The sequence below is a fragment of the Erythrolamprus reginae genome, chromosome 6 (genome assembly GCF_031021105.1).
Source record: "Erythrolamprus reginae isolate rEryReg1 chromosome 6, rEryReg1.hap1, whole genome shotgun sequence".
Lineage (NCBI taxonomy): Eukaryota > Metazoa > Chordata > Lepidosauria > Squamata > Dipsadidae > Erythrolamprus > Erythrolamprus reginae.
Genome location: NC_091955.1, coordinates 65,043,393 through 65,068,589, shown reverse-complemented (window position 1 = coordinate 65,068,589; position 25,197 = coordinate 65,043,393). Strand labels below are relative to the sequence as shown.

Here is a 25,197-nt window from a genome sequence, read left to right as displayed (position 1 = left end):
TATAGGTCAAAACCAAAACTTTGAATTGTGACAGGAAACTGATCGGCAACCAATGCAGATTGCGGAGTGTTGGTGTAACATGGGCATACCTTGGGAAGCCCATGATTTCTCTCGCAGATGCATTCTGCACGATCTGAAGTTTCCGAACACGTTTCAAAGGCAGCCCAATGTAGAGAGCATTACAGTAGTCGAATCTCGAGGTGATGAGGGCATGAGTGACTGTGAGTAGTGAGTCTCGATCCAGATAGGGCCGCAACTGGTGCACCAGGTGAACCTGGGCAAACGTCCCCCTCGCCACTGCTGAAAGATGGTTCTCTAATGTGAGCTGTGGATCGAGGAGGATGCCCAAGTTGCACACCCTCTCTGAGGGGGTCAATAATCCCCCCCAGGGTTATGGATGGACAGATGGAACTGTCCTTGGGAGGCAGAACCCACAGCCACTCCGTCTTATCCAGGTTGAGTTTGAGTCTGTTGACACCCATCCAGACCCCAACAGCCATACTATAATGATAAGACCACTATTTGAGGTCAAGATATTTGGTTTATTTCAGGGGTGTGGTATGAAACAGTCCTGTGTCTCTAAGCCTAATGTTTTGGCCACAGGAGCTACATTTTGTATTTAGGCAGACATTAGGCACAACCTATTAATTTTAATTTAAAGGAGTTGATTAAAAAGATTTTAAATCTAATAGAATTAAACGAGAAAACTAAGTTAAATTAAATTAGAATTAAGAAGGAAATTAAGGAAGCTAATATTATTCCTAATGATATTTAAAATGTTCTGATAAGTGTTCTGAGGGTCACATCAAATATTTTGGAACATTATGGGTGTATGAGTCATATATCATGACTTAACACATTATGAAATATAATTTGAGAGCATCAGGCTAGGGAAAGTTGCATTAATAGTTTTTTCCTTTTGTCGGTATTTCTATAATGTGTTTTACAACAAAAATGGATAATCTATCTCCTTATAGCTACTGAAATATTTTCTATTTCTTCTTTCAGGTGATCACTCTGGAAGGATGGGTAGAGATTATGTATTATGTGATGGATGCTCATTCATTCTACAACTTCATTTACTTCATTTTGCTGATCATTGTAAGTACAATAGTCTCTTTACTGACTAGATAAAATATGCCCTTCACATGAGAGAAACAAATGTTACATCTCAATAAACCAGGGAGCTGGACATTTATGCTCTTTGAAGTAAAATAGCTGTTGCAAATCATTCCTGGAGATACCGATTCCAAATCCTTTTTTTGAAATAGCAAAAAAATCATTCAAATGGACTTTGCCATTCTTGAATTAATAATCATAATAATAATTTATTAGATTTGTATGCCGCCCCTCTCCGAATTCTTTCTAAGGTCTTTGAAATCTGTTGACATATTTAACTACTAATTTATAATCATGTTCCAAGAGCTTATATTTTAAACAGACTTAAAGAATATTTCACAAATCCCTTATGTGACAGGAAGAAAAGAGCTTAGTGATGGTCCTAAGCTACAATAAATACTTAAATGGCAACAAAATATCTAAAATTTTCAGACTTCCCAATCAGCTAAAATATGCCTAAAAAATGTTCCACGGCCATAGAAATTTGGGAATAGCATTTGGAAGGTATCAGGTTGGAAAAGGTTGTGCTAGGAAATTTTGTATATTAAAAAGATCTGTACACTTTTCTATTATTTTTATGCCCTTTTATACCCTTATTGTTCATGCTCAGGTCAAAGGAGAAAGTGATGATAATTCATTGACAATGGGATCAAACTATTCTGACTTTATTTATTAAAAAATATATACTGACATTTAGATTTTCCAAGTTTCTTAGTTTATATCTACATGCAGGATTTGAGCATAATTTTTTAAAAAATCCTATAAAACTATTGGGGAAATAAAATAGGAAAGTATTGGCTATTTATTTATTTATTAGATTTTTATGCCGCCCTTCTCGAGGTGACTCAGGGCAGCGTACAACATTAAATATAACAATATATAAGAAATCTAATAACTATAAAAATATGAAAAGTTACTAAACATTTTAAAAGACCCTATGTGGACTCACACACATTCATCTAATCCAATCATATCTCATATTGGCCGGAGATAATTTCATGGCCCCCATGGCCACCAGCAAAGATAGGTTTTTAAAGCTTTACAAAAGACCAGGAAGAGGGGCGGTACGTATCTCCGGAGGGAGTTCGTTCCAGAGGGCCGGGGCCACCACAGAGAAGGATCTTCTCCTGGGCCCCACCAGTCAACATTCTCTAGCTGGTAGGACCTGGAGAAGGCTGACTCTGTGGGACCTAACTGGCTGCTGGGATACATGAGGCAGAAGACGGTTCCAAAGATAATCTGGTCCTAATCCATGTACGGTTTTATAGGTCATAACCAGCACTTTGAATTGGGCCTGGAGACCAATTGGCAGCTCGCGGAGTGATGTTGAAATGTGGGCAGATCTTGTCAATCCCACTATAGCTTGCGTGGCTGCATTTTGCACAATTTGTAGTCTCTGAACAGTCTTCAAAGGCAGCCCCGTGTAGAGAGCATTGCAGTAATCGAACCTCGAGGTGATAAGGGCATGAGTGACTGTGAGAAGTGACTCCCTGTCCTGATAGGGCCACAACTGGGGCACAAGGCATACCCGTGCAAACGCCCCCCTCGCTACAGTCGAGAGATGGTCTTTTCAGCTCAGCTGTGGATTGAAAAGGACACCCAAGTTGCGGAACCTCTCTGAGGGGGGCAAAGACTCCCCCCCCCAGGGTAATGAATGGACAGCTGGTATTGTCCCTGGGAGGCAAAACTCACAGCCATTTCATCTTGTCAGGATTGAGTCTGAACCTATTAACGCCCATCCAGACCCTAAGAGCCTCCAGTCACTGGCACATTACCTCCACCGCTTCACTGAGTGGACACGGGGTGGAAATATATAGCTGTGTATCATCAGCATACTGATGGTAACTCACCTCATGCCCTTGGATGATCTCACCCAGCGGTTTCATGTAGATATTAAACAGCAGGGAAGAGAGAACCAACCCATGAGAAACCCTACCTGAGGAACCCCACAAGGGAGGGACCTAGGAGTCGACCTCTAGCCACCTGCTAACACCGACTGTGACCAACCAGAGAGGCAGGAGGAGAACCACCACAGTGGTTCCTCCCACTCCCAACCCCTCCAAGGATACCATGGTTGATGGTTTCAAAAGCCGCTGAGAGGTCAAGAAGCACCAGGACAGAGGATAAACCCCTGTCCCGGGCCCACCAGAGATCATCCATCAGCGCGACTAAAGCAGTTTCAGTGCTGTAGCTGGGTCTGAATCCTGACTGCTGAAGGCGCAGATAATCGTCTTCATCCAAGGACCATTGGAGCTGGAGCACCACTACCTTCTCAACAACCTTCCTTATAAAGGGAAGGTTGGAGACAGGACAATTGTTGTTGGTCCAGGGAAGGCTTCGTGACGAGGGGGCACACAAGTGCCTCCTTGCAGGGAGCTGGAAAGGACCCCCTCCCTCAAGGAAGTGTTGGCAATCTCCTGGACCCAGCCCCGTGTCACCTCTCTGCTGGCCAAGACCAGCCAGGAGGGACACAGGTCCAATAAGCAGGTGGAGGAAATCACAGTTCCCATGGCCTTGTCCACTTCATTAGGCATCACTAGGTCAAACTCCTCCCACACAATGCAACTAAGATGTGCCTCTGTCACCTCGACTGGCTCGTTTCCAGATTCCATTCGAAGTCAAGGTCTGTCCGGATCTGGGCAATTTTATATGCGAAAAACTCATTAAAATCCTCAGCACTATCCTGCAAGGGTTCCTGAACTTCCCTTTGGTTAAGGAGGGAGCAAGTCACCCTAAACAAACTTCCAGCAGACGTGGTAGATAAATCCACAGTAACTGAATTTAAACATGCCTGGGATAAACATATATCCATCCTAAGATAAAATACAGAAAATAGTATAAGGGCAGACTAGATGGACCATGAGGTCTTTTTCTGCCGTCAGACTTCTATGTTTCTATGTTTCTAAACAGGGTGGCTAGGCGAGATTCCGCTGATGCAATTAAGGCATCATGATATGCGCATCTTGCTGCCTTGAGCGCCACTTTATAAGTCTCAATATGAGCTCTTAAAAGTCTTTGGTAGGATTCAGATTTACTTTTTCTCCAATGATCTCTAGATGTCTCTTCTGGCGTTTCATCCCTCAGAGTTCCATGGTAAACCAAGGAGCTCTCCAAGGTCTACTACTACAGAGAGGTCGCAAAGGCGCAATTCGGTCTAGAGCCCCCTTGTGGCCATATTCCAGGCCAATACCAGGGACTCTGCCAAACTGTGTATAAGCGAATCCGGTAAAACCCCAAGCACCCTCTGAAAGCCCTTTGGGTCCATCAGACATCTGCAGCGGAACCACCTAATTGGTACCGCCTCCTTGCGGGAAAGGATTGGAGCCTGAAACTCAAGCCATAGCAGAAAATGATCTGACCATGACAAGGGTAAAATGTCTAGTAATACAGGCTAGTATTGATGATATTACTTAGTTTGGATAATGAAACATCTGAAAGAAAACAACCAACCTCAGAGAACACCAAGAATCCCTCCTAATACATAATACATTTTTCAATAGAAGTGAATATTTGAAGGTCAGGGTTGAATAGTGGAGTCCATAGTGCTCTCAGACCTTGGTTATTTACACAGATGCTTCATTACCCAGGTAGGTAACATCATCAGGGCTAGTGAGTAAATGTGGGTTTGCTCCCTATTTATATTAGTAAGTTGTCCTGCCAATGTTGGTGGAAATGTGGTTTTATACTTGTTAAGTAGTTCCTTGATGACATTACCAAAAATGTAGAATAGGGAAAAAATACAAAACTCCAAAAAATTAAATATAGAAAAAACAAACAAAACCACAAAAGACAAGATTAAGATGCACAGCATCTTAGTTATCCCATATCATCCAAAAGATTAATACTCACTACCTGACTCTGTAGTTTTGTCACCAAACCCCTAGAACTTTACCCTTAGGCTATCCACTGTTGACATCACCCAATTCCTAAGAGGTCAGTAAGGGGGGTACATAAGTGCACCAGAGCGCCTACCATCCCTGTCCTAATATTTCCCTCTTATTAATAACCATCTCATGTATATAAGCAGCATTATATCTATGTATACTACCAATACATACTTGACAAAATAAATTAAATCAATAAATAAATTGAGTTCTCATTTCTTCCATTTTTGTCTTTTTGTAACTTTTTTTATTTTTTAAAAAATTGTTTTTATTAGTTTTAAATGTTAAAACATACAGACTACATACATACAACATAAAAACAGTGTCCTGTGAAGGTGCACCCATCACCTGACAACATACATATATACCCCACCACCAATTGGAGGGTCTGTACTAACATCTTTAATATTCTTCTAAGCTGGAATCTGCATTCTATTTACATATCAAAGAGTGATTCTAATTTATTCTTTATGGCTAGATCACAAATTCTACTTGTCATATAACCTCTCACCATTTCCCATCGTTCCATCAGTTTTTTCAATTTGTTTTCATTATACATACTCATCCTTACCACCATAATTTCAAAGCAAATGTGGTCCACCATGTACCGCTACCAATTCTGTATCGTCCATTTTGCTGCTTCTTTCCAACCCAATACAATTACTGCTTGAGCGCTTTCCAATGCTGCTACTTTTATTTCTTTAAATTCTCTTAAGTCTCCCTTTTTTTTACCAATACTGCCATTTCTTTTATAATTGTCCAATTAATATTTAACATCCTGTTCATTTCGTCTTGCACTACTTTCCAAAATTTCTCTACTACTGAGCATTCCCAGAACATATGAATGAAGACTCCTCTCTCTTAAACAAAGATACAGCTTCCATGCGAGGCCTCCATTTCTATGATTTTATTTATTTGTTTGTAAACAAAGAGAGGATACTATTGAAGTCCAAATATCTTCAAGTTGCCAAGGTTGGGAAACACTGATCTAGAGTGTAAGGATTGCAAAACCCTTTCCTCAGAATCTGTCTGTCGCCATTGTCAAATTTTACCTCTAGAATTACTGAACATTAGTGAAACCTAGAAACCTAGAAGATTGACGGCAGAAAAAGACCTCCTGGTCCATCTAGTCTCGCCCTTCTCCTATTTCATGTATTTGATCTTAGGATGGATCTATGTTTATCCCAGGCATGTTTAAATTCAGTTGCTGTGGATTTACCAACCACATCTGCAGGAAGTTTGTTCCAAGCATCTACTACTCTTTCAAGTAAAATAATATTTTCTCAGGTTGCTTCTGATCTTTCCCCCAACTAACCTCAGATTGTGCCCCCTTATTCTTGTGTTCACTTTCCTAAGTGTTTCCCTCCCAAAACCTTATTTAAGTGACACATTTACCTGCCATTTTGGGATGAAATTCTAGAAATGCAATAGAAATTTTATAGTATAAGCCTCAAATGGGTTTAATACTGCTAAAATGAAATACTTTAAAATCTGGAAAACGCCATTCCTGCCTATGAGTGTGTTCGATTCCATTCTATGACTTAAGAGAAGATAAATTTTATCGTCACTTTTTTTCTGTGAACACATTAAAAATGAATTTCTGAATTTCTGCTCTCAAAAGAACACACACACACACACACATATATTTATGAATTTATACATACATACATACATACATACATACATACATACATGTGTGTGTATTTAGATTTGTAAGCCTGTTTTTATTCTCTAGTACAACAACAATAACATTGTATGTTTGTTTTTAAAACATACAAGATAACAATATTTATTCTTATTTAAAAAACTTAAGAAGGATATTAATAATGGTAGTTCTGGTATTATGCTAATATCATTTACATTCTTCTTCTTAAATTAAATGTTATGAAAGTTTTTGGGTTTTTTTACAAAGAGGATGTAGATCCTTGTGTCATTCCAATTTACAGCAAACAATAAACTGAATTTATTTTTTCCCCACCATCCATTACTTATCCTGTAGCCTTCTTCCCATAAACAAAATAATATTTGCTATTATCCTGTGTAAAATGACATAAATGTCAGGGTAAAAATAACAAATAAGCATCTTTCTAAATATCTTTCAAAGTTCAATCTACCTAAAGAGCAACTGTACAAACCGCAGGCTGGGAAGAGGTAACAGAAAATAAAGGGCGGATTTAATACTGCCATCTCCTCAGCTCATAAAAGGAGGAAAAGAGTTACTGTTTTCCCACCTAGAATCTTTCAAACATAATTATCCAGAGAACAATAGACCATGATGCCCTTCTACTCTTGCTGCGCAGGTCACCTAGACAAAGGTGCCAGAAGGCTCCATCAGATAGTCATTTCATTCACTTTTAGCATTTCAAAGGGGCCAGGTCTCTGCTAGCACTTGAATTAGCCTTTGAAAAACTAAGCCTTTCCTGGACAGCTTCAGCATCAGAACAGGTCACTGTTTCAAAATAAAATAGTGTTTTTTAAAAGGCTTTGACAGCTATTTTAAAGTGGTTGGGCTGAATATCAGGAAGAAATTCCTATCGGCGTCAATTGTTAGAAATGGAAGACTTTGCTTTAAAACTGGGGGATTCCTACTTGCTGGAAGCTTTTGAAGGAGGGCAAGCTAGATGGCCACCTGCTGAGGCTAGATGTATTGTAATTTAAAGTTCTTTCCATCTCGCATACTTTGCAAGATTTATGAAATCTATTACAATAGTATTAGCTCATTCACTGATCTGCAAACACGTGAAGAACAACAGGGTGCTTTAGAATTGTTAAATGTACAGTGGTACCTCGTGATACGAACCCCTCGCCATACGAACAATTCGAGATACAAACCCGGGGTTCGGAAATTTTTTGCCTCTTCTTCCGAACTTTTTCCATCTTACGAACCCGCCGCCCGAACGCCGAACCCGGAAATTCGGCAAAAGTTCGGGTTTGGGTGGCCGCCAAGAAGCCCCGCCGCCCAGCTGTCACCTTTTGAAACAGCCAGGGGGCTTCTTGGCGTCCTCCCGAACCTGAATGCCAAACCCGAACTTTTGCCGAAGTTCCGGGTTCAGCGTTCGAGAGGCCACCGAGAAGCCCCGCTGCCCAGCTGGTGCCTTTTGAAACAGCCGGGGGCTTCTCGGCATTTTCCCGAATGCCGAACCCAGAAGTTCGGCTGGCCAGGAAGGACGTCTTTGTGACGTCAAAGCTCCACCCATGGAATTCCCTATTGGGATTCCTCACCTCCTTTCTAGCCTCCCGACCGCCCGACAGCTTCGTGGCTCTTTTAAAAAGCTAACAGCCAGGCGGCGGGGCTTCTTGGCGGCCTCCCAAATGCCGAACCTGGAAGTTTGGCAAAAGTTCGGGTTTGGCGTTTGGGTTCGGGAGGATGCCAAGAAGCCCCCTGGCAGTTTCAAAAGGTGACAGCTGGGCGGCGGTGGGTTTTTTTTCTTGCATGCATTAATTCATTTTACATTGTTTCCTATGGGAAACAATGTTTTGTCTTACGAACTTTTCACCTTACAAACCACCTTCCGGCACCAATTAAGTTCGTAAGATGAGGTATTACTGTATTTATTTTATTTATTTAATTGGGTTTGTATGCTGCCCCTCTCCGAGGACTCGGGGCGGCTCACAGCATGTACAAAAACAGAACAATAATATGAATCCAATTAATAATACATTAAAAAACAACCATTAAATTTAATTAAAAAGAAACCCTATCAAACCAATCATTCAGCAATCATACTTAAAAACATTCATTGGTCAGGGGGAAGATCTAAAAGCCCCAAGCCTGGCAGCAAAGATGAGTTTTTAAACTCTTTCGGAAGGCAAGGAGGGTGGGGGCAGTGCGAATCTCCGGGGGGAGATGATTCCAGAGTGTCGGGACTCCCATAGAGAAGGCTCTTCCCCTATATTGTTTGGTCTATGGGAGATTCCTAGAGAGGCCCCATGGAGGCTTCTCCCCGCCTTTTCTGGCCCTGTTTCCTCCCAGGAGATTCCTAGAGAGGCCCCACAGAGGCTTCTCTCTGCCTTTTCTAGTTACAGTTTTGGAGACTCAGGTTTGTAAGGGGAGAATGATTCTTGTGAAAAGGCAAAAAAATCTTGAACACCAGGTTCTTATCTAGAAAAGTTCGTAAGTAGAGGCGTTCTTAGTAGAGGTACCACTGTATGTGCGGTATTTGAAGCCAAAGCAGGAAAGGTGCTTCGGATGTAGTGTGAATGCACTCACAACATCCGTCAGCAACATCTTAAAAAGTTGCTTTCTTCAGTGCTTGTTGTCAAGTACAGCAAATGCACTGTTGCTGGGATCAAAGGACCTTTCCTGTTTTGAATCTGAATACTTGCATAGGCTGTTTGAATTACATTGATCTCTTATAACAATTGAGAATTTGGCTAACTAGTGCTTTTCTTTTTCTATTTCCTTTGAGCAAGGATTTTGAAAGCTCATTCTAATTCCAAACATGTATTTTAACTTCCTTTTTTTTTTTTTTTGGTTTTCTTGTCTTCCTATTTATAGAAATTCTTACTAGAAAGAAGTAGTGAGTATGTCAGGTTATGATTCCTGCATAGCAACTTTTTCCAAGACAATTTTTTCCCCAAATACTGCATTTTGGAGTTTAACTTCAATAAGTTAAGCATTCGCTGGCTGGGGAATTCTGGGAGTTGAAGTCCAAATATCTTCAAGTTGCCAAGGTTGGGAAACACTGCTCTAGATCAGTGTTTTTCAACCAGTGTGCCGTGGCACACTAGTGTGCGCGAGACATGGTCAGGTGTGCCGCGAAGCTCAGAGAGAGAAATAAAGGAAGAGAGAGAAAGAAAGAGAGAAAGAGTGAGAAAGCGAGAAAGAGAACAAGAGAGAGAAAGCAAGAGAGAGAAAGAGAACAATAAAAAGAAAGAAAGAGAGAAAGAGAGAGAGAAAGCAAGAGAGAGAAAGAGAAAGAGAGGGAGGGAAGAAGAGAGAGAGAAAGACATAGAGGGAGGGAGGAAGGGAGAGAGAAAGAGAGCAAAAAAGAGAGGAAGGAAGAGAAAGAAAGAGGGATGGAGAGAGAGAGAAAGAAAGAGGGAGAGAGAAATAGAGCGAAAGGGAGGAAGAGAGAGAGAGAATTTTTTTGTCCAAACTTTTTTTAGCAGCCCCTCTTCCCCTCTCCCCCCCCCCCCCCGCTCAATGTGCCCCAGGGTTTCGTAAATGTAAAAAATGTGCCACGGCTCAAGAAAGGTTGAAAATCACTGCTCTAGATAACACACACACACACACACACACATAAATACACACATCAGTGTTATATGCCTTGGGTTTTTTTTTAAAAAAAAATTAATCACCACCACCCACCCATACACACACACGTACCCATTAATGCGTTATCCGCCTTTTCTCTTGTTTCTTAGGTGGGCTCCTTTTTTATGATCAATCTGTGCCTAGTCGTCATTGCCACCCAATTTTCCGAGACCAAGCAACGAGAACACCAACTGATGCAAGAGCAGCGAGCTCGGTACCTGTCGTCCAGCACTGTGGCCAGCTACATGGAACCAGGAGATTGTTACGAAGAGATCTTCCAATATGTCTGCCACATTGTTCGTAAAGCTAAGCGTCGTACCCTGGGCTTCTACAACAGCCTGCAGGATCGTCGTCTCGGGCAAACAGAACCAGGCACTGCCAAACAGAGAGTGAATGGAAAAGACCGGAAGCAATACTGTAAGGTTTATAAATTAAGCCTGGCAAATGAAGCGTTGGGTTGTGGGAAGGGCTAGACCCTCACTGTATATCATACAGTGATACATCAGTGATGGCGAACCTTTTTTCCTCCGGTGCCGAAAGAGCGTGGGTGCATTTTATCGCGCATGCGCAAGTGCCTAATTGAATGCCTGGGGAGGGCAAAAACAGCTTCCCAACCCCCGGAGGCCCTCTGGAGGCTGGAAATGGCCTGTTTCCTAACTTCTGGTGGGCCCAGGTTCCAAAGGCTTCCTTGGAGCCGGGGGAAGGTAAAAACGACTTCCCCCGTCCCCCCAGAGGTTCTCTGGAAGCCAAAAACGCCCTCCCAGAGCCTCTGTGTGAACCAAAAATTAGCTGGCTGGCACACTCATGCATGTTGGAGCTGAGCTAGGGCAACGGCTCGTGTGCCAACAGATAGGGCTCCGCATGCCACCTGTGGCACCCATGCCATAGGTTCGCCATCACTGCTATAGATAGTTCTTGACTTATGACTGGTGACTGTTTGAAGTTATGATGACACCCGCTCCAAAAGTACTTATGACACCAATTTGAAGTTTTAATGGCTGCTCATCCCACAGTCACATCATGTATTTTGGGCATATACAGTGGTACCTCAAGATACGAACCCCTCGTTTTATGAACAACTCGTGATACGACCCCGGGGTTCAGAAAAATTTTGCCTCTTCTTACGAACTTTTTTCGAGTTATGAACCGGCGTTCGGAGACTGCTGGGAAGCCGCGCGGCTGTTTTAAAAGGTGACAGCCGGGCGGCGGGGCTTCCCAGAAGCCTCCCGGATGCCGGTTCGTAACTCGAACAAAGTTCGTAAGAAGAGGCAAAATTTTGCTGAACCCCGGGTTCGGTTCGGGAGGTTGCTGGGAAGCCCCCCAGGCTGGCTGCGACCTTTTAAAACACCCGCGCCGCTTCCCAGCTGTCTCCTGAAGCCGAACGCTAAAGCCGAACTTCCATGTTCGGCTTCGGGAGACAGCTGGGAAGCGGCGCAGCTGTTTTAAAAGGTCGCAGCTGGCCTGGGGGGCTTCCCAGCAACCTCCCGAACCGAACCCGGGGTTCAGCAAAATTTTGCCTCTTCTTACGAACTTTGTTCGAGTTACGAACCGGCAAGCCCCCCAGGCCGGCTGCGACCTTTTAAAACACCCGCGCCGCTTCCCAGCTGTCTCCCGAAGCCGAATGCGGAAGTTTGGCTTTAGCGTTCAGCTTCAGGAGACAGCTGGGAAGCGGCGCGGGTGTTTTAAAAGGTCGCAGCTGGCCTGGGGGGCTTGCCAGCACCCCCCCCGAACCCGGGCTCAGGGTTCGGGGGGTGCTGGCAAGCCCCCCAGGCCGGCTGCGACCTTTTTAAACAGCCGCACCGCTTCCCAGCTGTCTCCCGAAGCCGAACGCGGAAGTTCGGCTTTAGCGTTCGGCTTCAGGAGACAGCTGGGAAGCGGCGCGGGTGTTTTAAAAGGTCGCCGCTGGCCTGGGGGGCCTGGGGGGCCTGGGGGGCCTGGGGGGCCTGGGGGGCCTGGGGGGCCTGGGGGGCCTGGGGGGCCTGGGGGGCCTGGGGGGCCTGGGGGGCCTGGGGGGCCTGGGGGGCTTGCCAGCACCCCCCCGAACCCCGAACCTGGGTTCGGGGGGGTGCTGGCAAGCCCCCCAGACCGGCTGCGACCTTTTAAAACACCCACGCCGCTTCCCAGCTGTCTCCTGAAGCCGAACGCCAAAGCCGAACTTCTGCATTCGGCTTCAGGAGACAGCTGGGAAGCCCCCCAGGCTGGCTGTCACCTTTTAAAACAGCCGCGCGGCTTCCCAATAGCCGCGCGGCTTCCCAGCAGTCGCCAAAAGCCGTTTTTTTGCAGGGGTTTTTGGGTTGCACGGATTAATTGACTTTACATTGTTTCCTATGGGAAACAATGTTTCGTCTTACGAACCTTTCGTCTTACGAACCTCCTCCTTGCACCAATTAAGTTCGTATGTTGAGGTATTACTGTATTTACAGCCATTTACAGCACTCCATAATTATATGACCACAATATATGATCTTTTAGCTGGAATTCAACATTTCCTTCCATATTCCAGCAGAAAACAGCCATTGCCCGCAATAGGTTTATTTAATGATTGTGGTTTTACTTAATGACCATGGTGATTTGCCTAACAGCTACTACAAAAAAAAGACAGTCATAAGACTACCTATACAAGGCATCAGTCATTAGACACTTCTTTTCCATTTTCTGCAGAATGTATTTAAAATTATAAACATTAAACTTCAATCAGCAATTCCCAATATTTTGCAATATTTTCTCAACTATAATATCATCTGGTAGAGCAGTGGTTCTCAATCCTTCTAATACCACAACCCCTCATGTAGTGGTGACCAAAATTTTTACTACCACACAGTGGGCATGGCTTCTGCATTTTGTTTCAACATCTTTCAGTGCAAATTGGGTGCTATGGGGTGGAGCTCCAAATTTTTCTACCGGAACTGCATTCTTGATCATTCCCGTAGGAGCCCACCACTGCCCCCAACCATAAGTCTAGCACCAATTCTTCCAACAGAGCTTTAAGCTGATTGGCAGGAAGGTCAGAGGGGCCCCTCACTGTAAATGCCTGATTGTTCAGATTGTAAAAATATGTTCCAAGGCACCAGAATAGAAGCTTTAGTTCCTAACACCATGTGAAATTTGTCTTCTCCCATAGTCTTAGGCAATCCCTGTATAATGATCATTTGATCCACCAAAGGATCCCGACCCCCAGATTGAGAACCACTGTGGTAGAGGGACATCAATGAATTATTATTATTATTATTTGTTCTATCTAGCCAGTCATCTCCAGAATTCCATGTGAGAAGATTGATATGTTTCCACTCAATTCTCACAAGATTGCCTTCATAACCACTAATGTCTCATGTGATCTAGTGGCCTTTTTTCCTGCAATGCATGTGATTATCATCAAGCTATGGCCTTTTTTTCAGGTCCTACAAAACTATTTTAGTTGTAGAAAATCAGCAAAATGTGACTTTGTCAGTGCTACTTTAAAAAAAAAAATCATATGCTTGTCAAGTCACATATGCCTATCTAGTTCTGCTCCATTTGCCAAGATAAGCTTTTTTGGATGATTTGACATATTATGTAGTAGCAAAGTCAGACTTACCACGTTTTATATGCACAATATATAATATTTGAAATATTTTTTGTTATGGGATCAATAAGCCGCCCTAGTTTTTAAAGAAACTAGCTTTCAATATATATTTTTTTAACCTCCAATATGTTACATATAGGTCATGGCCCTTATTTAATGATTCTTGCAGTCTAGAGAATTATTCCATCCGTGCTATGTAGCTGAACACAATTGAGTACAATCTATTGTGGCTGAAGTAGAGCGTATCTCTTAGAGACAAGCAATCTCCATTTAAAGTCTCTGATGAGATGTTTAACTCTAAGGGTTCCAGTGCTTCATTTTCTTCTCCATTAAAATGGCCAACAACCCATTTGCTTTGCATAATTAAATATTGAGATGCAGAATTGTATTACAAAAAGGGAATTATTAAGCCTTACATTTTATCTCTTTGTGTATTATTAACCAGCACGTTGCCGGAAACATTCTTCTATTGATTATGTGCCTCAAGGACTTGGTCAGCCTACTACCAAGACATTGGTCTCTGAACCCAGCAACTGCCCCAAATGTTATAAGGTCCAACAGGAAACAACCCAAAGACTTTCTGTGCTCGATAGTGTCAATTCAGATCAGGAAGATGGAGAAAAAGCCTGTGACCAAGAGGGAGATGGAAGGAAAGGAGACATGGAATCTAAGACAGATTTGGAAAAAGAAGAGGATGATGAAGAAGAGAGAGGACAGCTCGTGCTTTGCAATGATATGTGGCAAGAAGTAAGAGTCAAACTAAGGGGAATCGTGGAAAGCAAATACTTCAACCGTGGAATCATGATTGCAATCCTCGTAAACACCATCAGCATGGGCATTGAACATCATGAACAGGTAATGGACTGATAGGCACCTGAAACCATAAAATGAATTCAGTATCCAGGGATAAAATTATAAAGTTGTGAAAGGGTGGGTAATTATCCTGTTGAAACCCCTAGGATTGTGATGGCTAACCTATGGAACATGTGCCAGAAGTGGCATGCACAGCCCTCTCTGTAGGCATGTGCACCATCACGAGTTGCCCTTCTGGTTTCTGGTGCAAAACCAGGCCCTTTTGGGGCCATTTTCAAGCCATTGTGGGGGGTGTTTTTGCCCTGAAAACAGCCCACAAAATGGCTTGAAAAATCAGCAAAAAAACAGGTATGCACACACTGGCCAGCTGGTGTTTATGGACACTGGAGTGCTGAAAAATGGCCTGAAAAACAGGCCAAAAAAGGACTGACAACTAGACATGCATGCGCCAACTAGCTGATCTTTGGGTTTCCAGCACTCTGGCGCATGCACACATGCACGTGCATTCCAGTTTGGGCACTTGGTGCCAAAAAGATTCAACCTAGGACAGTGATGGTGAATCTATGGCATGGGTGCCACAGGTGGCACATGGAGCCATATCTGCTGGCATGCGAGCTGTTGCCCTAGCTCAGCTCCAATGTGTATGTATGTTCCATCCAGCTGATTTTTGGCTCGCACAGAGGCTCTGGGAGGGCATTTTTGGCTTCCAGAGAGCCTCCAGAGGGATAGGGGAGGGCATTTTTACCCTCCCTCATCTCCAGGGAACCCTTTGAAGCCTGGGAGGGTGAAACATAAGCCTCCTGGGCTTAATTTATAAACCTTACAGTGGGTGTGGGCACTCGTGCATGTGCGATAGTGTGTACGCACGCTCTTTTGGCACCCAAGGAAAAAAAGGTTCACCATCACTGCCCTGGGATATCTATTGCGGACAGCAACATGATATTACCATATTCATTTACTTATCTAGGGAATTTGGCAACCTCTGAGACTTGTGACATAGAATTAATGCAATCAAGTAGCACCAATTTAATGCTGAGTTAAAAACTTAACAAGGTAAAATGAGCCACCACAACCAGTGTTCCCTCTAATTTTTTGGGGGGGATGGGCGGAAAAGTATAGTGTCTGAGCAGCAGTCCCTTCGGGACTGGGCGGCACAGAAATAATAAATAAATAAACAAACAAACAAACAAATAAAAAACCCACCCTGTTTTGCCTCAGAGAATTTCAAAATAAAATATTGTACTGTGTGTCTATAACAGTGAGCTCATAATAGGGCAACTCTATCAATATCAAAATGACAAAATATATGTCATGAAATCACAAAGCAAGCACCACCACACGTTTACTCCTGCATCGCTAGTATGCAAGGGGTGAAATTTGGGTCTTTATTTTATCTGCATTAGTTCAGTTCATTAGTTCCACAATGCTCAATTGATTAATATATTTTACTTCATTCACTCCATGATTTCCAAGTCAAACTTTAGTTTTAGAAGAGAAAAAATTGTAACAAGAAAAAATATACGAAGAAAAGGGAAAGTAGACACACCACACTATAATCTTAAGTAGCAGAAAAAAAGTGAAAGTTATACTCAGTTGTAACAAAGGCAAGTAGTTCCGGCTGATCTTCTCCACCGCGGATGGATATCACTTACAGTTTTCTTCTTTTGTTATATTCGCCTTAGAGTTGAAAACATCTTCTTTTTCCCAAACTTGTGAAGATACCAAAGGAATTCCGTGTGGTGCTGTGAGTCTCCTCTTTCTGCTGATCAATTATTTGTAGACTTCTTCTATTTTTTTGACCTTCCGCTGTCGGCGACCGCTACGGCTGTGTCCAGGCAGCCGCCTGGGCACAGCTCTCCATGCCTGCAGCTGCGGGGCTATCCCTCGCCCCCGGGACCGTGGCGATCCGTCCCAGGGTGTCCGGGAGACCCCCTGTCCTGTGCCGATCCCTCCAGAGTCGGCACCACGCGAAACCGCGTCCTGCAGGCTGGAAAGAAGGACCGCGGTGCCGGAGCTCAGCCTCCGCTCCTCCGGCGCGATCGGGCTCCACCCGGAAGTCTATCAAAATGCCACTTAAATAGTTGAGCTAGTTTCAAACTAGATTTTGATTTTCTTTCTTTCTTCCTTACTCCCATTCTTTTTCTTTCTCTTTTCCTTCCTCTCTTTTTTCTATCTGTTTCTCTCTCTTCCTCTCTTCCTCTCTCTCTCCTTCCCTCTCACTCTTTCCCTCTCGGCTTCTGGGCAGGTTTGGAAAACTCTGAGTTGATGATGATTTTTAAGTGAGCGATTGCTCACTGCTCAGCTTAGAGGGAACTATGACCACAAGTGCAATCACTGAATGAAGACTTTGTGGGATATAAATCTTACTGGAGGGTTGGTGGATTGAAGCCAGAATCTTAGAATTAAGATTCGGTTGTTATTTGGCTTGAAAATAGGACAAATGAATTAGACAGGCATTAATCTATTGGTTAATAGGTCCAAAAAACTCATATATTAGGACCAATCCAAACTACTATCAAGCTTTTAAGCATCCAGATTTCATCTTTAAATCTTTAATCTGAATGTTAACTAAAATTGATATAATATGAAAAAATAAAAATATAGGAATTAAAAGTTTGTAGTATGTAACCATTTTGAGAAAGAGAAGCAGGAAGAGTTGTATGAATAAAATAAGAGCAGTATGGGCTGAATTCAATGGCACCAAAAACTGGTGGAACCAAATAGGAGAAGTAGCTGTCATTTCATTTAACAAAAATTAAAATCTATTTGTTCTGCAAATGGTTCTGGGAAATACTTAGTGACAGTTTGCTTATATGGATTCTAATGAATGCATATTCAACTACATATTGTAGTCTTCAGATAAAAGCTGAACATTGTTTTTTAAGATTATCAGGACTGAGTTTAGTGAATGTGTTCACTGTTAAGCAAATGTAGCTTCCTTTAAGATAAAGAGAGAGAGAGAATGTCCTGAACTGAACTTACTCTTCTCTAGTTCCAACTAATAGCTATTCATCTTCTGTGATTTTCTTTCAGTTTTCTTTATTCTTTGTCCTTCTGTATATATATCTTTTTTTTGTCCCTTTCAACTGGTCATTCCTTCTCTGCCTATTCTTGTCTTTGCCACCTCCTCCCTCCACCCCTCTCTATCTCTCGCTCTCTCTTTCTGTGTCAATTTTCCTTCATTAGCTAACTGAAATCCTTAGTCTATTTGGCTTGCTCTAATATGCTCTCTGGGGATAGCAGAGGCATTTCGCCCTCTGCTCAAAGCAAATCCATCAGCTTGCCACTATTTCCAGCTTAATTAAGAGACAGAGACGCACAGACTGTCTGAACAGGGTAGAAAGGAATCAGGTGAACTCAGCTCCACAAAGCTTTCTGCTCCTCCAAGTCACAGAGTGGTCAAGAACAACCATTCCTGGGTGTTTCTATGTGATGAGGAATGGATTAATGTCAGAAAGAAGTGGTTGTATTTTGCCATCCATAAATGTGGCTCTCTCCACGGTCCAAGCCCTAGCATTTAACGATTGGCACCATTTCACTGTCACTTGAGTGGGCTGTAAGTCATCTGTGCCAAACCTCAAATATTTGCACTGACAGTCTAAAGCTCAGGGGGTGTTGCTGACTGCAATGGGGGCAGGGGAACAAGCTGTTTTGAAGGCAAATCTAGGAGGCTCAAAAAAAATCTGCATTAGATTCTTTATAATTCTAGCCAGATAAAGGAGCTTGACAGCCCTTATTCTTGCAAAGGTTATTTTAAAATTGGGAACAATGCACTAAGAGATTGTAAATGCACAAATGATGACTGTACTTATTATCTGCAAATGGTTCAGCGCTGGATGCCATGCAATAATTTCATTAAAACAAACAGGCAAGAAAACACAGCCTGCAGGCTCCGAATCTAAATAGAGGCAGTTCTGAGAAAATGCACTAATCCAATTTTTAAAGGGTTTTTACTTTAATTTCCCCCCAAGAGTTGTTTTGACTTTTTTCACCACATCATAAAAGAACAGCCTCGGTTTGGCCTCATGTAAATTGATGGGCACATTTCAGTGTTAAATGTTAATCATCAGCAGTTAATTTTTGCCAGTTAGTTCTGTTCCTCCATATAATGCATTTCCAGTCATTGCATCCTAATATACTGTAGGTGGTCTGTGGGAAGCTTATTCTCTGACTACTTTTAAAACAAATTATGCATTCTGATCCTATGTTTACCCAGGGGTTGCAGAGGTTATAATCTAATATAGTTGGAAGGCAGCAAGTTAGTAAAGGTTGAATAGGATAATTTTGCACGTAGTAACACTATTCTAGCCCCATCAAAAACATCTCCTGGGATGTTCCCTTTTTCAGCAGTCTTTTTTGACCTGCTGTCCTCTAAATTAATTGGATTACAGCATATCTGTAGGACATCAGGTTGAAGAAGACATATCTGTAGGACATCAGGTTGAAGAAGGCTGTCTTTCATAACGTTTCAATATACCAATAAATGGAGTCAATGATAATACTTTTTTAAAAATGTGTGTAAGCAACATGGTTGCCAAGTGTTGAAGATGTTCGCTTCCAACTCAGAAGGTTGAGAGTTCAATCCTGGATAGTGGCAGATGTTTCCTTCCTAGGTCTCAGAGGACAAAAAAGTGCTGTGAGCTCCTTGTAGGTGTCAGAAGGGCACCTGACAAGTAAACATTCAGCTCCATCTACTCCAGTGATGGCGAACCCATGGCATGGGTGCTACAGGTGGCACATGGAGCCATATCTGCTGGCATGTGAGCTGTTACCTTAGCTCAGCTCCAACATGCATATGTGGGCCAGCCAGCTGATTTTTGGCAAGCACATAGGTATTATGGGCTTCCAGAGAGCCTCTTGGCGGATAGGGAGGGTATTTTAACCTCACCCAGTTGCAGGAAAGCCTTTGGAGCCTGGGGAGGGTGAAACACAAGCCTACTGGGCCCACCAGTAGTTGGAAAACAGGCCATTTCCAGCCTCCAGAGGGCCTCCAGGGGGAGTGGGGGAAGCTGTTTTTGCACTCTCCAGCAATGAATTATGGGTGTGGGCACTCGCGCATGCATGAGTCTACGGAGAGGGGCAGCATACAAATCTAATAAATAAAATAAATAAATAAATAAATGATAGCACATGCCCACACTCTTTTGGCACCCAAAGAAACAAAGGTTTGCCATCACTGATCTAGTTGCTCTGACTCTACCACAGATTAAGGGATTACAGGGTTATTAAGAAGGAGGTGGTTTTTTAAAATGGTAATATTGTTTTGTTTATGAATTCTACTACCTAATTCTACTCTATTCAAGCCCGTGGTTCCTCAACTGATATGTATGCTTGCTTCAATGCTCATATTCTTTTGACCATGATTCAGATTTCTTTTTTTAAAAATGTAAGCTTTAGCTAATGGGACATTTGTTTGATAACTTATTTTAAAACCCATGTGTTATTGGTGCTTACTGAAAAAAATATACCAAAGATGTGGAAAGTAGCTCATTCATTCATTCATTTCTATAGCTTCCTCTATCAGTCAGTAACTCTGGGCAGTTTACAATTTAAAAAAATAGATTATAATTAAAATACTAAAAACACATTTTAAAACAATAAAAACAATAGAGCAATATAATTCCAAGCCATCTAAAACAATGTATCTATGTTATATGCTATCGAAATTATAAGCATTTTAAAGATGAATGGTCATTTCAATTAAAATTTGTATCTGTTTGCTTTCTCCAAACGTGTATCACCTTCAGGGTTTGTTTGTTTTTTAAATCTATATATTATTAATTCTGCTCTAATTGAAACCTTTCTAATAATTGGTTTGCAGAAATATGCACCACAACTATATCCCTGAAAATCGTAAATTTAAAAATCCTGTGAGTTGATTATCACAAGGTAAAGAATATAAGGAAAACATAACTTCTAAACCTAGACGGTACCTACGGTTTTTCCAAATAACAAATAACAGCATTCTAGGAGATAGCTGATATCTTGGGAATTTATGACTGATACAGTTAAGGATTTTACATGTAAGCGAGCCTTGTTAACAGGGCAGCAAAGCACTGCTGTCACAATGGGAACAAGAAAAAATATTGTCATGACAGAGAAGAGAGTGACAGGGTCAGTAATCCCTCAATTTAGTCACCTGTTGCAATCTGAAGATTCCTCCCCAGGATTTTTATGACACTGTAACTTCCAATGCATTTGAGCGACCTTTGAGTTCAGGTCGCTTCTTACTGTTTCTTTTACTTCTGCTACAGTATAGCAGATGATGTCCTGCCTCATCTCCTCGGCATACTAATTAGTTTGAAATCTGCAATATTGGAGAAAATTCTTCATCCTTATTGTCCTTGTCCTACCTTTAATAAAATTCAGCAAAAGCCTTCCTGTTATTATCATTTTGTGCTTTACATAACCCTCTGTTATTCTTGATACCTGTTTTACAACACGGGTTTGATGTTTGTTTGTTTGTTTATTTATTTATTTATTTATTTATTTATTTATTTATTCATTTATTCAATATCTTTTTTAGACTCACAGTGGCTTACAACATGTTAGCAATAGCGCTTTTTAACAGAGCTAGCATATTGCCGCCCACAATCCGGGTCCTCATTTTACCCACCTCGGCAGGATGGAAGGCTGAGTCAACCTTGAGCCGGTGATGAGATTTGAACTGCTGACCTGTAGATCTAGCAGTCAGTTTTAGCGGCCTGCAGTACTTCACTCTACCCACTGCACCACCTCGGCTCCTGATACATGATATCACCAATTGATATTGGCAACAACACCGAAAAAAGCTAATTTAATCCTAAATTGCATTGCATTTCATTTCATTTATTAGATTTCTAAGCCACCCAACTCCTTCCGGATTCGGGGTGGTGTACAACAATTAAAAACAATTTAAAAAGTTTAAACCCTTAAAATAAAACATTATTTCATTCTTGGCCGGAGCTAGATGGTATTGCTCAACGGCTCCAGGCCTGCCGGCAAAGCCAGGTCTTCACAGCTTTTCGGAAGTCCTTCCTTCCTCCTTCCTTCCTTCATAGCTCGCCCTCACCTTTCTTCCCTTCCTTCCAGATGGGAGTGCCCCCTCAAAACACCCACCCGACTGCTGGTACCCTGCTTTTTCTCTCCCCTCGTCCTTTCCAGCTCCTGGCCGGTGGCTGCCGGGTGTGGGATCCCCCTCCCCACTCCCCTCACTAGAAAGCACATGGTTTTGTCAACAAGGCCTCTTCCAAGAAGGGAGAAGTGCCAAGGAGCCATAAATAAGCCTCGCTCCACCTGACCGATGCCAGGAGGATCTTTCGTTCCCTCGCCGCTCCCGCTTCTTTTTTTCTCCTGGACGAGTCCACACAATCGACTTAACCCAGTTCCTGAAATAGCCTATGGCAGTGCTTCCCAACCTTGACAACTTGAAGATATCTGGACTTCAACTCTCAGAATTCCCCAGCCAGCGTTCTCTGGCTGGGGAATTCTGGGAGTTGAAGTCCAGATATCTTCAAGTTGCCAAGGTTGGGAAACACTGGCCTATGGGACCGCCTCGCTTGGCGTGAAGCGGGAAATGATCCCCGGGGATGGAGTCGCTTGGTGACTTAAAAGTTTTAAAATGGCGGGGGGGGGCAGACACTTAGGCTGTATGGGGCCCCAAAATTCCTGATGGCGGCCCTGCTGGCCCCCCATTTTTCAATTTGGCCGGGCCCCTGACGCCACTCCCAGTAGTACCGGTCTATCGGCGGCCCTGGGTACAGATCTCTAGGGGCAGTTGGTTCCAGAGAGCCAGAGCTGCTAGAGAGGAGACCCTCCCACGTGGCCCTGCCAGCTGACACTGTCTAGTCGATGGGACCCGGAGAAGGCCAACTCTGTGGGCCCTAATCAGTCACTGATTAGTGACCTGCATTAACAGAGGGATACAATTTAGGACTAGGGAGGTATTAATTAATTAATTTATTTATTTATTAAATTTGTATGCCACCCCTCTCTGTAGACTCGAGGCGGCTCACAACAGTAATAGAAAAAACAATGTACAATACAAATCTAATAATTAAAACTAAAACCCCATAATTTAAAAAACATGCACACAACATACCAAACATAAATAATATAGGCCTGGGGAAGTTATCTCAGATCCCCCATGCCTGACGGCAGAGGTGGGTTTTAAGGAGAAGGAAGAGGAGGAGGATAGTTGCTGCCAAAGGAAGAAGGTGAGGTGAGGGGAATTTAAAAAATCCAAAACTTTAAGGCTTAAAAAAACCCCAGGGACTTTAAGGCTTTAAAAAAAACCTTTAAAACTTTTTTAAAAAAGAGGGACTCTGAGGTGGTGAGGAGGAGCACACGCCTCCCATACATTCAGCGCGAGGCTGCCTCCCATATACTGCACCAGAGAGAGAAACCCAGATGGGCGAGAGGGGGGGACCTCCCGCTCCTTTGACCGAAAGGCGGTTGCTGCTGCTACTACCTGCTTCCTCTTCCTTCCCATGCTGAAAACTTGCTTTGTAGCCAGCGCATTTTCTTCACAGTGGTGACTCCTCAGTTTGCCTTTCCACACCCAGACACTCCAGGAGGCAACCTCGTGTCTGGTGTATGGGAGGCAGCGCGAAGGAGTCACCAAACGAAGTGGTTTATTCCCTCTCCAAGCGCCCAGAGAAAGGAAAATGCTTCATTCACTCTGGACTGCCCAAGCCTCCTTAAGCGCCACCGAAAGGTTTCTCTGGCAGCCCAGAAAAGCCCAAGATGGCTGAGATTAAAGGGATAATGGCAGGAAATTGGCTGGCCTTCGTGTCGCTCTTAAATTTCCTGGGAAATCTTTCCAGGCTCAGGTTCTTAAATAGAAAGTGGTTCTTAAGAAGAGGCAAAAAAATCTTGAACACCTGGTTCTTATGTAGAAAAGTTCTTAAATAGGGGCTTTCTTAAGTAGAGGTACCACTGTAATCTAAACAAGGACTGGTGTTGTAAGCATAAGAACCTGGAAGTAGCAAGGTTACTGTAGTTTGACAGTCCTGTGAAATGGCAAGAATATTGCCGTGAATAATTTTATAGACACCCCTGAGAGCCAGACTGTGGAAAGAGGAAATGTAGGAACAGGTAAGCTGAGCTTATGGAGGAATAACATGAAATAGAACTGAGAACAAAGGTCGGGAGGAACTTTCCATCTCCATGCCCGGCAAATAAACTAGCCAGATCTACTGTATACAGCAGAAAATAAGCTGAGGAAGTTACTTCCTGACTGGGATCTACTATTCAGTAGCATCCAAGACAATAAATATTCAAGGCAAATAAGAGTATTATAAATCATCCACATTCAGAGTTCACCCTAACAGCAATACTAAGCATAGTATTATATATATCCACTGTGAATCAGGTAGCATGGGCATTTGCCTTTGATTGATTAGGATGACTGCTTTACATACTAAGCATTAATCTAGGCATCTTATCCTAAACAAAATTGATGTTCAGTTCAAAGGAGAGCAATTAAAAAGAAAAAAAAAGAATTTTTTTTAAGGGAAGATCTGATATGAAAGATTAAAGAACATGAAACAGGTAACATTTTAATTGGTGGTGACTAAAGGAAGTCGAGAGTTAATTACTTGCTAGTAAAAAGCTCTCAACACAAGACATACAAGGAAAAAGTTATCCAGGGGACCAAGAAGGAAGAAAAGGAAGATTTAGAACTGTTTAAATGCCCTCCCAGAGCCTCTGTGTGAACCAGAAATTACCTAGCCAGCATGCACATTGGAGCTGAGCTAGGGTACAGCTCGTATGCCAGCAGATATGGCTCCGTGTGCCAGCTGTGGCACATGTGCCATAAGTTCACCATCAATGCTATAGATCATTCTATTCCAGGGGCAACTTAGCAGTTTCTAGAAATGAATCTTCTGATGTAGATTCTACATATAACGTTATGGTTTTATGCACAATGGCATTTTGAATAATTGTTTTCAATTTCTTGATTATTTTAGATTGACTGATTATACACCATCAAGTTGTTGTCAGCACTTAGTAACCACATAGATTCCCCCCGCCCTGATCATCTTTCTTTAATCTGGTCCTTCAATTGTACCAATGGTACCTTCATCACTGTTGTAACTGGATTGATCCATCCTGGTGCAAATTGTCATTGCCTTCTCTTTCCTTCTATCTTTCCCAGCATTACAGCCTTCTTCAGAGAGCAAGGTCTTTGCATAACAGATCTGAAGTAGGATAATTTGAAGTTGGTCATTTATGCCTTGAGTAAGAACTGTGGGATGATTTATTTGATGATTCACTTGTTTATTTTCTTGACTGAAGTTTCCCCAACATCAAAGTTCAAAAGCATCAACACTTTTCTTATGTTACTTTTTTAAATTCCATCTTTAGCTTCAACCAAGTGTCACAGGGAATATCATGGCTTGCGCAATTCTGATTTTTGTGCGTATAGATATACTTGAATATGCTCACTAAGGCCTTTGTGATTGTCTTAGTCCAGTCTGCAGCATAATTTTTACTGCTTTTCCCTTACTGTTGATGATTGATCCTAAAAGACAATGGCTGTTCATAACTTTAGTGGCTTTGTTGTCAATTCTAAGAGTAGT

At 42.5% G+C, this 25,197-nt stretch overlaps 1 protein-coding gene across 1 annotated transcript in view; it reads left to right on the top strand.

The window, feature by feature from the left end:
• Positions 1-25,197, top strand: part of CACNA1I (calcium voltage-gated channel subunit alpha1 I) — a 495,583-nt gene that overhangs the window by 358,065 nt on the left and 112,321 nt on the right. Inside the window, exons 8-10 of the mRNA XM_070754808.1 lie at positions 1,009-1,101; positions 10,371-10,677; positions 14,268-14,677. Of these exons, the coding sequence (XP_070610909.1) occupies positions 1,009-1,101; positions 10,371-10,677; positions 14,268-14,677 (810 nt within the window). The remainder of the gene's footprint in view (positions 1-1,008; positions 1,102-10,370; positions 10,678-14,267; positions 14,678-25,197) is intronic.